At 34.1% G+C, this 13,552-nt stretch overlaps 2 protein-coding genes across 2 annotated transcripts; one reads left to right on the top strand and one right to left on the bottom strand.

Annotated features, from left to right (window-relative positions):
- Window positions 1-471: 471 nt before the first annotated feature.
- LOC127120793 (uncharacterized) lies at window positions 472-3,133 on the top strand. The gene is made up of 7 exons (XM_051051339.1): window positions 472-691; window positions 1,055-1,159; window positions 1,373-1,486; window positions 2,121-2,399; window positions 2,517-2,630; window positions 2,710-2,782; window positions 2,869-3,133. The coding sequence occupies exons 2-7, from the start codon at window positions 1,097-1,099 to the stop codon at window positions 2,904-2,906; spliced, it is 681 nt and encodes a 226-aa protein (XP_050907296.1). The 5' UTR covers window positions 472-691; window positions 1,055-1,096; the 3' UTR covers window positions 2,907-3,133.
- Window positions 3,134-6,102: 2,969 nt separating this feature from the next.
- On the bottom strand, window positions 6,103-8,565 carry LOC127120792 (probable inactive receptor kinase At4g23740). Its single transcript, XM_051051338.1, has 2 exons — window positions 7,089-8,565; window positions 6,103-6,865 (listed from the first exon to the last, which is right to left on the bottom strand). The coding sequence occupies exons 1-2, from the start codon at window positions 8,209-8,211 to the stop codon at window positions 6,198-6,200; spliced, it is 1,791 nt and encodes a 596-aa protein (XP_050907295.1). The 5' UTR covers window positions 8,212-8,565; the 3' UTR covers window positions 6,103-6,197.
- Window positions 8,566-13,552: the final 4,987 nt, after the last annotated feature.

Here is a 13,552-nt window from a genome sequence, read left to right as displayed (position 1 = left end):
AACATATTTGACTTCTCTTAATGACATATAACTTATGAGATAAAACCTAGTGGTTGGTGTGGTAATCTTTTATTCAACATAACATACTTAAAAAGTGGATTAAAAATAACTTATATTCCTTCACTTGAATTAATTATCATCAACGATTATTTTTTTGTTGTTGTACATTGTTGTGGGATAAAACTGAATTGGGTTTTGTTTTGTTGTTAAATATTTGGTTAGAAACAATGTTTGGAATTTATCCTAGAAGTATTATTGGAGACTAAGACTATTATTACTAATATAAATGGGTGTTTTCGAGTGATAATAGTTATTAGAATTTAATTCATTGTTATTTTCAGGTTAATCATGAACGTTAAATATTAAAAAAATAAAATTTATTTTAATTATTTATTAAATAATACAAATAAATGATAATGATGACTGATAATGTAAAATTTTACACATTATCTTAAAACTGAGAGTAAAATTTATAGTGTAAAGTTTCATCATTATCACTCATAAAATTTTACACATCAAACTTGTGCCCTAATCTCTCCACCATATCTCTCAATATTTCCACATAAATTTCTCTCATTCCTAATTCTAATAACAACAATACTCAAAAGAATCAGGAAAAAGGAAATACCCGAAAGCTATCGGCATCTCTGGGTTTCTCTTCTACTCGTCGCCGCCAGAAATACAACCGTTGGTAAGCACTCCAAACCGCCAGTTTTGCTCTATGTTCCTTCAATTCCCCTTTATCTTAAAACTGAATCAAATTCTGAGTTGAAACCACGCATAAGCTCAGCCCAATTCAAAACGAAAAATTGTATCGTAAATTCGAATGAGAGATGAGCGGCTGTGTTCATGACCAACACTTGTTTCCGATCCGTAATTTCGAGACGAGCGAAATCCATGGAAATCACGTTTGAAAATCTAGTTTCCTTTGAAAAGCGATTATGAGAATCCGAGCGATTATGATCACAAAAAGGTCACCTTTAGAAATGAATGAACAAATACTTCAATTCCAGTTCCTACTAAATTTGCTAACTTTATTTTCTTTCAATTCAAGGGTTAAATTGAGGAAATTTCAACTGCTGTATCATTTTATATTATGGGGACTGAAATTGAGTCAAAAGATAGCTCTCTCATTCTCATCAAGCAAGGAGCTGAAGCTGTAAGTTTAACTCACCCCTTCTATTTCTTGAATCAATTAGCACATACCCGTTATGCAAAACAATCAACTTGTTTTTTACCAACTGTGTTAGATAATCTTTTCTTGATGAAATTGCTCCTATTTTGCATTTTTTTATCTAGTTTTGCAGAAATTTGAAGGAAATTAGAATTGCAGTAGCAATAGCTTATGTATTTTTTATTCTTCTTGTTGCAGAGAGTTTTTGAGTCTTCTTTTGTGGGAACAAGGTCTGTTGTCAAGGAGCGATTCTCAAAGAAGTACAGGCATCCAACTTTGGATTCTAAGTTAACACTCAAGCGCTTAAACGCGGTACGATCATATTTAGCCAAGGCTATGTTTGGATACGCTAAAACAAACGGAATGGAATGGAGTGAAACAAAGTGGAATGGAGCGGAGCGGAATGGAATAAATATGTCATGCCATTGTTTGGGGATTTCATAACGGAATAGAGCAATTTTCTCATTCCGCCCAAACTAAAGGGTATACAAAATGATGGAAAGTGATGGAATGCATTCCATCATGCTCCGCTCCATTCCATCCATTTTTAATTAAACTAAACAATGAAATAAGTTTATACCATTTCATTCTGCTCCGTTCCGTCATGTTCCATCAATCCAAACATAGCCTAAAAGTTTCATTTTTATTTTTGATCAAGTTAGTACGTGTTTGGACAAACAACTTAATTGAATGCTTATACCATAAACACTTATAATATAAGTGCTTATGTATAATAAGCTAGTTCTTCTGCGACAAAAGTTAAAATAAAGTCAACCTTTTTATTATAAGTTATAAGTAGTTTTCATAAACTCTCTCAAGCAATCTCTTAAGTGCTTAGGACGGTAGTTAAGCTCAAATAAATCCCCTTATGATTATTATTATAAATATAGTTGTGTCTCATTGGATATCTTGAATGCTTTGTTTTGCGAATCAATTGTTGGAGCAGGAGGCAAGGTGCACAACCAAAGCAAGACGACTTGGAGTGTGTACACCTGTGTTGTATGCCGTGGATCCTGTGTCGCACACTTTAACGTTTGAATTTGTTGACGGACCTTCAGTCAAGGATGTGTTTCTTGAATTCGGATCATGTGGTGTCAATGAAGAGCGGCTTGGCAAGATTGCATCCCAAATTGGTGATGTTATTGCAAAGTTACATGATGGTGGTCTTGTTCATGGTGACTTAACAACATCGAACATGTTACTAAGGAATGATACTGATCAGTTGGTGAGTTCATTCATGTCTTAGGTCCTGTAATTTATTACATTTAATTTACTACTCAAGTTATGCAATATGATAAATATCATTGACTATTGTTACAGCTGTGACATGTATTTTGTCTAGGTTCTTATTGACTTTGGTTTGAGCTTCACTTCAACTTTACCCGAAGATAAAGCTGTTGATTTGTATGTCCTGGAAAGAGCCCTTGTTTCGATGCATTCTTCATGTGGCAACATTGTAAGCCAACTTCTCATTTTTTTTCTTCCATTTTCGTAATTGTTAATATGGTTTCTGTGCTGACAATTTGTCTGGATAGATTGATCGGATCCTTGCTGCTTACCGCAAGTCATCGAAGCAGTGGTCATCCACAATGAACAAGCTGGCAGACGGTACTACCTTCCATCTAATTGTTTTTAAATTAAGAAATTTTCTTCAAGAAATCATACTTACCTCCATATATCTTCACAACTTGTAGTGCGACAAAGAGGACGAAAGAGGACCATGGTTGGTTGATTCTTTGAGTTTCATTTCTTATTGAGGTAAAAAAAGGGTGACAACTGACAACTAATGAATGTTGTCAACATAACTTATATGTATTTCTTATATGAACATTTCTTGTAGTTTAAAAAATTAAACATTTAAACTTTGATTGTAATCTTCAACTTCCATGTGTGCCACAAGAACAAAACTGTTATTTTGACATTTACATGTCCATGGTTCTATGTATCTTCTTGTTACTATGTTTGTTACTCCCTTTAGTCCTATTTATAAAAGTTTACTTTTTAGAATAATTTAACAATGAATGTATCTGATGAATGATATGTTGTCAAATCTTAATAAAAAAAGGAAACAAAGCATTAATACAAGCAAATCTCATAAAAATGGGTTGGTTGGTGGATTGATTTTTCATAGTTGTGTTTACCTGCACAGCAGCTGTTGTTATTTCATTCATTGGGTGAAGGTAAATAAATATAGTTGTTGGTTGGTAGAATGTACCATGTGTCATATAACTCAGCATCATATGTGATTTTCTTTCAACGCTTTTGAAAGAGAGACTTCGGTCTCAAAAGTGAACAATGCAGCAGGCCAATAAATACATGAGTGACAGACAATTCGTTGCGGGTGATTATGTGTTTCTGAAGTTGCAACCTTATAGACAGGTCAACTCCAAGCCTCATGAATCAATCTTTTTTGAAGTTATAAAATTCCTCATCTCAAATGTTCTCTCTGTTAGGGTTTCATTCCTCATTGCTACGATAGATTTACCTAAACTTGAACAATTCTTTATCAACCAATTTCTAGTACTTAGGTTTGATATATAAATACTTTTATTTTAACATAATAACAACCAAGAGGTATACATTTTGATTAATGTGCGATTTAAGGACCACAAAAAAAGTTGAAAAATTTAAGACATGCATAATCCTATTGCAGTGGTGAACTAGATTCTGACATTGTCAACCTAGATTTCGTGCACATGAGCGATCTTTTCCCAATCCTCGCCAGCAATCCTTTGGCATCTTGGGCTTAAAAGAGGACAGCCATCAATTTGCAAAACTTGTAAAGCAGTAAGGTGACCAAATCCGCACGGTAAATTTAGAAGGTTGGGACAGTACCGAATGTGTATTATGCGCATCAACCATGACAGATTCCTCACGCAATCTGGCAGTGTCATGAGAGAAACACAGTCTATGATAAACAGATACTGAAGACTACTTGCATAGAATTCAGGTTTGATTGGTAGAGTTCTCAGCTTGTGTAAACCTTTGATGGTTAACGAGCGAAGACTAGAAAGATTTTCGATGCACACATCCAATGATTCCATCTTAGGACAGTTTACAACTTCCAAATTTTCAAGGGCAGTGCAGTTTTTCAAATTACTTGGCAATGAAGCTAATTTAGCACAGTTGTGGATCCGCAGCGTTCGAAGGGAAGTGATATTCTGAGTTACTTCAGTCAACGACACAAGGTTTCTACAATGTTCAATTGTTAATGTCCGAAGCGATGTTAAAGTACCAAGTTGTTTCTCAAATACATTTGGAGAGGTTATCACCAAATGTCTAAGGGAAACTAAGTGATTAATGTTTTTTGGAAAGGTACTGATTTTTCTGCATCCTGATAGCATCAATGTTTGTAGAAAATACAGGCAACAAATTGAATCCGGAAGGAAGCGAAGTTCGTTGTTTCCGTTTAGATTTAGATACCTCAGAAGTTTCATGCTACCAATGCTATTTGGAAGATGTGTTATTCCCGTGTAGCTCAAATCCAACGCGCGTAAATAAGTCAAACCTGAGAGGACGGCATTCAAATGATCTTCCAACTTTGCACACAAAAGAAGTGTTCTCAATTTTGGTAACTTGAGAAACAAACTTGGATCTTCCCTTATGTCTCTTTGATCCCGAAATGAGTTCAAAGATACATTTTTAAATACGGGACGCACCCATAGAAGTGGAAAGAACTTTATTTACTACTCCCTCCGTCTCATAAAAAGTGTCCAATTTGAACAATTCACGATTTTTAAGAAAATGATTAGATGTGTTGGTTTTGATGATAAAACTTATATCATTACTAGAATACCCCTATTAATTATAGTTAAAAGAATTGTTGAATAAAGTGAAAACTAATAAATAGGGGTATGATAGTGGAAAAATAATATAAATATTGTATTGATAGTGTAAAAAGATAATTATTTTGAGACTAAAAAATACAAATGAGACACTTTTTATTAGACGGAAGGAGTAATAAAACTTCAAAAGTATTGCCTATTACACATTATAGTCTTCTCTTAATTTCTATGCATTTTAAAAATTACTTATTTTGCTTATGTTAAAATATGGATAGACGTTTTGATTTTCTATTAATTATTATTGGACATGCCATTTTCATTTCAATTTTTGTATTTATTTTATTTTTTATTTTTTATTTAATTATTGTAGATTAAATAAATAAATATAAGAAAAAGAAAATAACATACTCCAATAGGATGCCCTAGCTTGCCGACAGTGTACATGTCACTCAACATGATTAGAATTTTAACAATCATTAACAATCATTTTTTCATTTGAAGTGTGATTTTTAACTCACACTTCACACTTTACAGACAACAAACCACTCTACCCAAAAAAAACCACATGCATTGTAGGCGGGACAGTCAATATGGTTTTGGGACAAAGTTAATACTCCTTTGTAATGGAGGAAGGCATATCAAAACAGGCAAACATATAAAATTAGTAGCTTCCTTAATAATCAGAAACTTGAAAGTGAAAACTACTAAAAATACCAAACTTTTCTACCTAGCTAAGTTAGTTTCCTATCTTACAACACTTGTTAATTTCTATATGCATTTACTATGTTCAATAGTTTTGCAATGAGCTCATTTAATGTCACTACATAGAAAAATGTATTCTATGGTTGCTGTGGTCCCTTAAAATTGAGGCTAAAAATGCACCAATTGCTGTAAATATTGGTGTGAACCACCTTTGTCCTTAGAGCAACATGCCAACTAATGCATACTAAACCGGACTACCGGAGTAAAGCTTCCTATGGCGGAGAGAGGTGAGCGAAGCAAGGAATCACGGTGGAACGTGCGGTGCAAACACTCTAATGGCTAAGCATAAGAAGTTGATTTGAAATCATTCTAACAGTCAATGTGATTGCAAATATTTTGGGGAGCTATCGAAAATATGAAACAGAAAATATAAGGAACATGTTAAGGATAAAAGAGCATTTTTCGATAAAAAATGATCTTTGTTCATAATCTGTATAACAGCATTTTCGGATACACTCAAATGCAGAAGCTTTCTATTATTCATCTCCTTTGATAGGAGGTGGACTATCACCTTGAGATGATTTATGCTGTGTTTCACTTTCAACTTGGTTCTCAGATGATGGTCGATTCTCTGCATCAATTTGCTTCACATTCTCAATCATCTTCACGATTTCTGACATTGTAGGTCTTTGATCATGCATCCTTACAACACATGACATAGCTATCTGTAACATCTCCACCATCTCTTCTTCTATATTAGGACATCTCATAAGCTCGAGGTCAAATACTTCAGCCGTCCATTCTTCTCTCACGACGGAATGAACCCATCTCACCAGGTGGACAATCTCATCGCCTCTAGTTGTATGAATAGGAGATTTCCCAGTTAGAAGCTCCAGTAACACCACACCAAAGCTGTAAACATCTGAAGCCCGTGTTGCTTTTCTGGTGTCCGTAACTTCTGGTGCCCGGTAACCAGCTGCCTGCGAGACAGGCTGGCAGACGGAGCTCATTATGGTTGCCAGGCCAAGATCAGACACACAACCATACTGTTTAGCATTGAGAAAGATGTTTGAGGATTTGATATTGCCGTGTATAAGCTTCCCACCATTTTCAGAATGGATACGAGCAAGGCCTCGTGCAGCACCTAAAGCTATTTTGATTCGAGAATTCCAATCTAAAGCCACCTTCTCCTCTCCTCTCTTACCTGAAATTTTCAGCAAGCAATGGTGTTTATATGCACGAGGATAACATATTCATACACAATTTTGTCACAGCTAAACTCCGAGTTCTATCAGGGTTATCAAGATACAATATTTAGACTAGTTTAACATACGAAACATATAAACAATCTATCCTTTGAATACCGACGTTCAAACATAATCAAAATATATACAATTGAGCATCAATATTAAGTTTATGCCACATACCATGCAACAAAGCAGAGATGCTACCCTGATTGTAGTATTCATATACAACAAGTTTCTCATCTTTGGAATAATAATACGCCTTTAGCTCAACCACATTCTCATGTTTAAGACTTCCAACAACATCCATGTGTTGCTCAAAATCCTTCTTCCCAACAGCTACCTCCTTTAATCTCTTCACAACAACAGTGGTTGCATCCTCTAGTACAGCCTTGTATGCAGCACCAAATGTTCCCTTACCAAGTACCTCAGCAGAAGCTCTTAACAAATCCTCCAAATCAAAAGCATAATTACACCCCTCAAAGAAAAAAAGCTTATTGTTTGCGTCTTGGTTTCTAGAGACCACCTTTTCAGGTGACATTTTCCCTCCTTTCTCCAACTTCGCATCAAAAACATCACCATCTTTCCTTTTAGAACACAAAACATAGATAAAAACAATGAATGCTGCAAGGCATAAAAAACCACCAACAACAATACTTCCCAACACTAATGTTCCACCAACCCTTCCATGTTTCTCAGATTTCGAACAATGCGTCGAACAACTTGCAAGCGAAACATTGTTTCCAACAAACGCCGAATTCGGAAACCTCCGAAGTGAAACAGGAACAACACCTTGTAAATTATTGTTAGACAAATTCAATTGTTCCAACAAAGGCAAGCTTACATCAGGAATTTCACCACTGAAACGGTTATTAGACAAATCAACAACAGATAAATTGTTCCAAACACCAAAATCAGGCAAAGGACCTATAAAATCATTGAACTGAAGATACAAAAAAGAAAGATTCCTTAAATTAAGAAAATCAGAAGGAAAATAACCAGTTATAAAATTAGATCTAAGACTCAATTTCTGCAAACCTTTGATTCTACTAATAGTATTAAGAGGAATTGTGCCATTAAATCCAAGTCCGGGTAATCGAATCGCGACGATTCGAGACTCGTCTAAACTACAAGTTACACCATTCCAATTACTACATACTGAAGAATTGAAATCCCAGTTCAAAGGCCTAGAAGGTGGTAATTTAGTAACAAAGTCTAACAATGCTTTTTTGTCTTCAAGAGGTTCTGCATTACAGAGTAAGAAAGCAATGAAGTAAAGTGAAAACAGAAAAATGTAATAACTCATTTGAAGACAATAAAGAAAAGAAAAACTGAGTGGCAAATGTCAACGGAAAAAGTGTGTTTATATAAGGTGTAAAAGCATGATGTTGCATTTGATGAGGTGGTAAGTTTTTAATGTTATTTCTACCTTATTTAATGTAGATCTGAAAAAAGAATGGCCGTTATATTATGAAAAGGTGGTGAAGAAAAAACATTACTAGTAGGGGTTATGATTAATGAGAAATGAGGGTGATGGGTGAAAAAATGGAATCCAATGGAGGTGAAAACATGAGGTTTACTAGTTTAGAAATGGAATGGCATGTGAGTATGAGATGAGTGAAACGAGAGTCGCAGTTGACTGTTTAGGACTGATAGGGAGCCGTTCATTAAGTTACAACAAAATCATTACATTACTTTTTTATTTTGTCATCAAGGGAAGCATATCATGATGTATGATGGTGATTGGTCAATGTCATCCATCAATGTACATGTAAAAACAATTAAACATTCCCTCTCTTTCAAATGAGTCATTTATTGATTATTTCATAAGCATTAAAAATTAAAAAAAAAAATATTTTTATTAAAGTAGTTTTTTTTAGTATTTAAAATGATGAATGTAATATTAATTAGAGAGTATAATTAGAAAAAAAGTATTTGAAATTGAAACAAATCATTCATTTTGAAATACTCTTTTATTTCATATGAGACGCTCATTGTGAAACTGGGGTATTAGATTGGGATAAAATTTTGCAAGTGTGAGTTGAATAATATACACGCATGACTCGAGGTTACAATTATATATGGGAGGTTGTTGTATTTGTTTATAGGTTGCCCGACGTGGAGCGCATAATATCATTGGATGATAATACAATGGCTTGAAGTGAAAGGGGCAAGTTTATGTGAAGTAACAAGTGGAGGAGATTCATTTGTATATTAGTGTGTTGGAGCTCTTGAAGAGATTGGGTCTACATGGATTGGGTCAATCTTATGTGTCATTGTCTAACCTAGAACGATTATCTTTGAATTCTTTGTTGTTACTCAAGAAGTGAGGATTGTTGTCAAATAAATATTTAAGGTTGTCCAACAGTCTGAACCGTGGTGATCTCGTTTGTGGACGAATGCTCCTTATTGAGTGGGAGTAGTTGGCATGGAGAACATGTGCATTAAATGCACGTCATTCTAATGATTATGGTCTCCACATGTCTCACACACGTAGGGGAGGCAGGTGATACACTTAGGTTCACTCGAGTGCATTTAAGTGTTTTCAAGGCGTGAATTGAGTTGTTGGATGACTCCTTTATTCTTCTAATGGGTTGCAGTCGTTGAAGCTGGTCATTGTGTTGCATACAAAATGAGAACTTGTGCTTCATTCACACCTTTCAAATTCTGCTTGCTTCATCTATTTTTAGAGAACTCTTGCTTGCTTTGTCTTTATTGGTTGAAGCTTCCAAATTCAGGTTGATTACTCAAACAACCATTTAATCACTATATTTCTTCTGTCAAGTTGCTTAAAACCCAAGGTAGTTCCTTCTTTCCTACATTTTCATTTCTAAGATTTTATATGAGTTTGAATATGGAGAACCCGAGAAATCCTTCGTAGGAATTCCCCTTTTAGAACTTAACGATGTGGCTTCCACCATTGAACCAAATGTGATATACACCAGTGATAAAGAGCTTTATCCCACCAAACCTAACATGAACCAAGTTGGGGTAGGATTTAGTTTTTGAGATGTCAAACTAGCCAATCTTATTGTCGTTGATAATATCATGGAAGATCCCAAAGTGCAGATGTTTGTTGTGTGTCTAGTGCGCCAGTTTAAGCACTCACTTAGTATTGATGAAGTTACATGATGATTGGAGTAAGAGACTAGGTGTATGAATCATGGTCGTAAATTTTGATATTTAAGCAGTGATGGGGATGTGGGGGGAAAGGCGTTGTTAGGACGTTGTGATGGTATTTGAGCAGTGATAGGGATATGAGGGGATAACGGGTAAGTGTCATTGTCAGGGACATGAGATTCTGCATTTTATATGAGGTGTACAACATTCATATGTATGAATGCTTATTTTCCCATAAGTGGGTCGCTCTACCTTTCAACAACTTTGAGGTAGGTGTACTTAACCATTTTGAGATTGCCCACTCTCAATTTCATTCGTCCAACTAGGCGTATGTGAAAAAATTTCAATACTAGTGTGAATATAAAAAGATTCATCCTACGATGACCCTGTTCTTCCATTTATTCCACATTCTAAGGAAGTTTGTCGACCCAGACCATCCTTAAGGGTTAGTCTCTTTAAAACAGGGTCATAAATTTTTTGAATTATACACGGGCTCTTAAAGAATTCCAAGGATACATTTTTCTTTACCATGTTTTTCAACCGTGTTGCACATGAAACATTTTGTGAGATTCCAAAAATGGTCGTTCACGGAGGAGGGGGAGGAGTAGGAGTGTAACTTATATGAGGGTGAGGGCACTTTGGAAGCCATTGTCTCTGACAATGATTCCTTCAAAACCTTAATTAGTGAGGAAGATGAGAGTGTCGAGTTGGTTTATGGGCCTTTTGATATTCAACCACCCTGTACAGGTAAGTTCCTTAAGTTGTGGTTTCAAGGTCACTTGGCTAGTGGTTATGGGACTTACATTTATAAACAAATTGACCTCTTTGATTAGGATATGAGGTTGAAGAAAAGGGTTGTGTAGTTTGTAAATGAATTTGAATGTGAGATGGAGGTCGATCCTCTAGATGAAATCAAAGAGAAGAAGAATCTCATATACATTCTGATCCTCTACTTATTAAGGCGAGTAGTAAAGGAGATACAAGAGAAGTTTTTGTTGATGAGAGACCTCAGTTTATTTCTTTTTCATTTGAATGTTCATCTTATTAGCATTTATGTATTTTAATGTGTTTTGTTATCTTGAAGACGAGATGAGCAACATGGCAAAGCTTCTCAAAAGAAATAAAAAGGGAAAGTCAACCCCTTCAGCAACCATCCCGGGGACATTAGGCTCCGTTGTCAAGGTTGTCACGGAGAAGGATGTTGAATATGTAAAAAAAGATTATTCAATTCTCTCAGGATGCCCTTGCTCATGTAACGATGTCATATTTAACCACAATTTAATTGTAGTAAAATTTCAGATCTTATGTTATATATCAACTAGACAGTTGTGTGACTCAAGTGCTAGGCATTATTGTGGGACATAAACACTAACTTTTGAACATACATACATGTATTGCATTCCTTTTACATTTCAAATTATTTTATTATTCTAAAAATCTTAACTTTTGATAAAATAAAATAAAAAATATGAACTTTCCAAATTTTAAGTTCTTGGAATATATATTCCAAGTGAAATCAATCATATGTCACACACATAAATATTGTATTCCAAATGTTGAATTACATATATAAAAAAACTTAAATGATGGATATTTCTTTAATACCTATTAAAACATAATATATATATATATATATATATATATATATATATATATATATATATATATATATATATATATATATATATATATATATATATATATATATATATATATATATATATATATATATATATATATATATATATATATATATATTATGTCAAATACTTTTACAATTTTAAAGTATACGAACTTTAAATATTCTGTAAATAAAAAATAGACTTAAACACATCCATATAACAATAAATATTTTAAAAATATTTATACTAAAAATAAACACCAATTTTATACAAATTTTTCAATTTTTCAATAAATTAGAAAACTGTTAAAAATACTAATATCATTAAACATAAATATAGATATTATTTGATATTTGGAAATTTTATTCAAACCACACTTAAATAAAATATATAATTTATTAGATGATGGAAGTCATTTTTCATTATGAATGTAATTCATAGTCGGGAATAGGTAATGTTGCAAGTGGATTGCAACATAAATCAACTAAAATAGTTTGGTCCTTAGTTTTCTAAGCATGTGTATATAAAGACCACTAATGCAACTCATTTGGCATTAATTCAATTGAAATCACTTATCACCCAATTCATTTTATATTTCCTTAATTTGTTCATCTTTCTTTATTGTTTTTCTTTATCTTGCATTACAAGTTATGCCAACAAACTAGTATCCACAACATTGGTTCGATCAAGCTTTCATCAAAGGCAAATATAATTACAACTTCAAACCAATTCTCAACAAGTCAACTAATGTTTAAAGGAAAACACTATGATAAACAATGTGTGTAAATGGAAATCAGATTTCTAGATGTTCTTTGAAATTATGAATGATGGCTTGTTTGCATTGGAGATCAATGCAACTTGTAACACCCCGATTAAAATAAGAGAATTATTTAATTGAATTAATATTATTTTATTAATTTAATTAAATAAAATTGAATTATTGGGAATTATTATTATTATTATTATTATAGATGTTATTGATTTTAATAATAATTAAATAAATAAAATAAATGGAATATGAAGAGTGGAAGGGTAAAAGTAGAAATTGGATAAAAAGGCCAAAGTGAGAACTCAGGTTTTTTTCACGTGTTTTGCCTCAGAGTCAGAGAAAGAGGGAGAAACGCTGAAGAGAAAGAGAAGGAAGAGGAAAAGGCCAAAGATTGCTCAGAGCTTCCTTCAATCCAAAGAGGTAAGGGGTCTGAACCTTATTAAACGATAATATGCGAGCAATTTCATGATATATGTTGGATTGTTGATAAATTTGGGGATTTTAGGGAGATTGGGAAGGTTGGGGTTTTTGATGGGAATTGTCCGATCTGTGAGTTTTGTTGAGTTATACGTCTTATAATCGAAGTATGTTGTGTATATATGACTGTTAAATGTTGATTTTGGGTTGTTAGCTGTGGGGCATGAGTTATGACGAGTAGAGAAGCAAAGCTGTGCTGATTTCTGTAGCAGAGGCTTCTGTTCGCGCGCGATTCGCGGCGCGAAGCCCAGTTCGCGGCGCGAACTGGGCAGAATCCAGAGGAGTTCTGTAACGCACCGTTCGCGGCGCGAACCCTGCTGCGCGGCGCGAACTGTGCTGTGCAGAAGTGGATGTTGGGGAGTTTTTGGATACGTTGAGTTGCGAGACTCTTAGTAAGTCGCTGTAATTGTATTATAAACAATTAATAGCGATTATATGATTGTGTATGAGGTGTTTATGATGATGAGATGTTGAATTTACGTGTTTAGTTATGAATGTGTTATGTAACGATGTGTTATCGTTGAATTGTTGTTGGTGTTTTGTTGAGTTGTATGTCATGCTATTAATGATGATGATAACATGACTATATGATGCTGTTGTTGCTATGTTGATTATGATGCATGTTTGGTGTGCATGCATTCATGAAAGGCTGATGCCTA

This window comes from Lathyrus oleraceus, chromosome 2 (genome assembly GCF_024323335.1).
Source record: "Lathyrus oleraceus cultivar Zhongwan6 chromosome 2, CAAS_Psat_ZW6_1.0, whole genome shotgun sequence".
Classification (NCBI taxonomy): Eukaryota; Viridiplantae; Streptophyta; class Magnoliopsida; order Fabales; family Fabaceae; genus Lathyrus; species Lathyrus oleraceus.
Note: the sequence above shows the minus strand (reverse complement) of the source record. Positions and strands in the feature narration are given on the sequence as shown.

Bases quoted from the DNA above. Each gene is read 5' to 3' on its own strand.
- LOC127120792 (XM_051051338.1), bottom strand. From the start codon at position 8,211: ATGAGTTATTACATTTTTCTGTTTTCACTTTACTTCATTGCTTTCTTA. The intron at 6,866-7,088 runs GTATGTGGCATA...TGAAAATTTCAG, and splicing joins CATCTCTGCTTTGTTGCATG to GTAAGAGAGGAGAGGAGAAG.
- LOC127120793 (XM_051051339.1), top strand. From the start codon at position 1,097: ATGGGGACTGAAATTGAGTCAAAAGATAGCTCTCTCATTCTCATCAAG. The intron at 1,487-2,120 runs GTACGATCATAT...TTGTTGGAGCAG, and splicing joins CACTCAAGCGCTTAAACGCG to GAGGCAAGGTGCACAACCAA. The intron at 2,783-2,868 runs GTACTACCTTCC...CACAACTTGTAG, and splicing joins AATGAACAAGCTGGCAGACG to TGCGACAAAGAGGACGAAAG.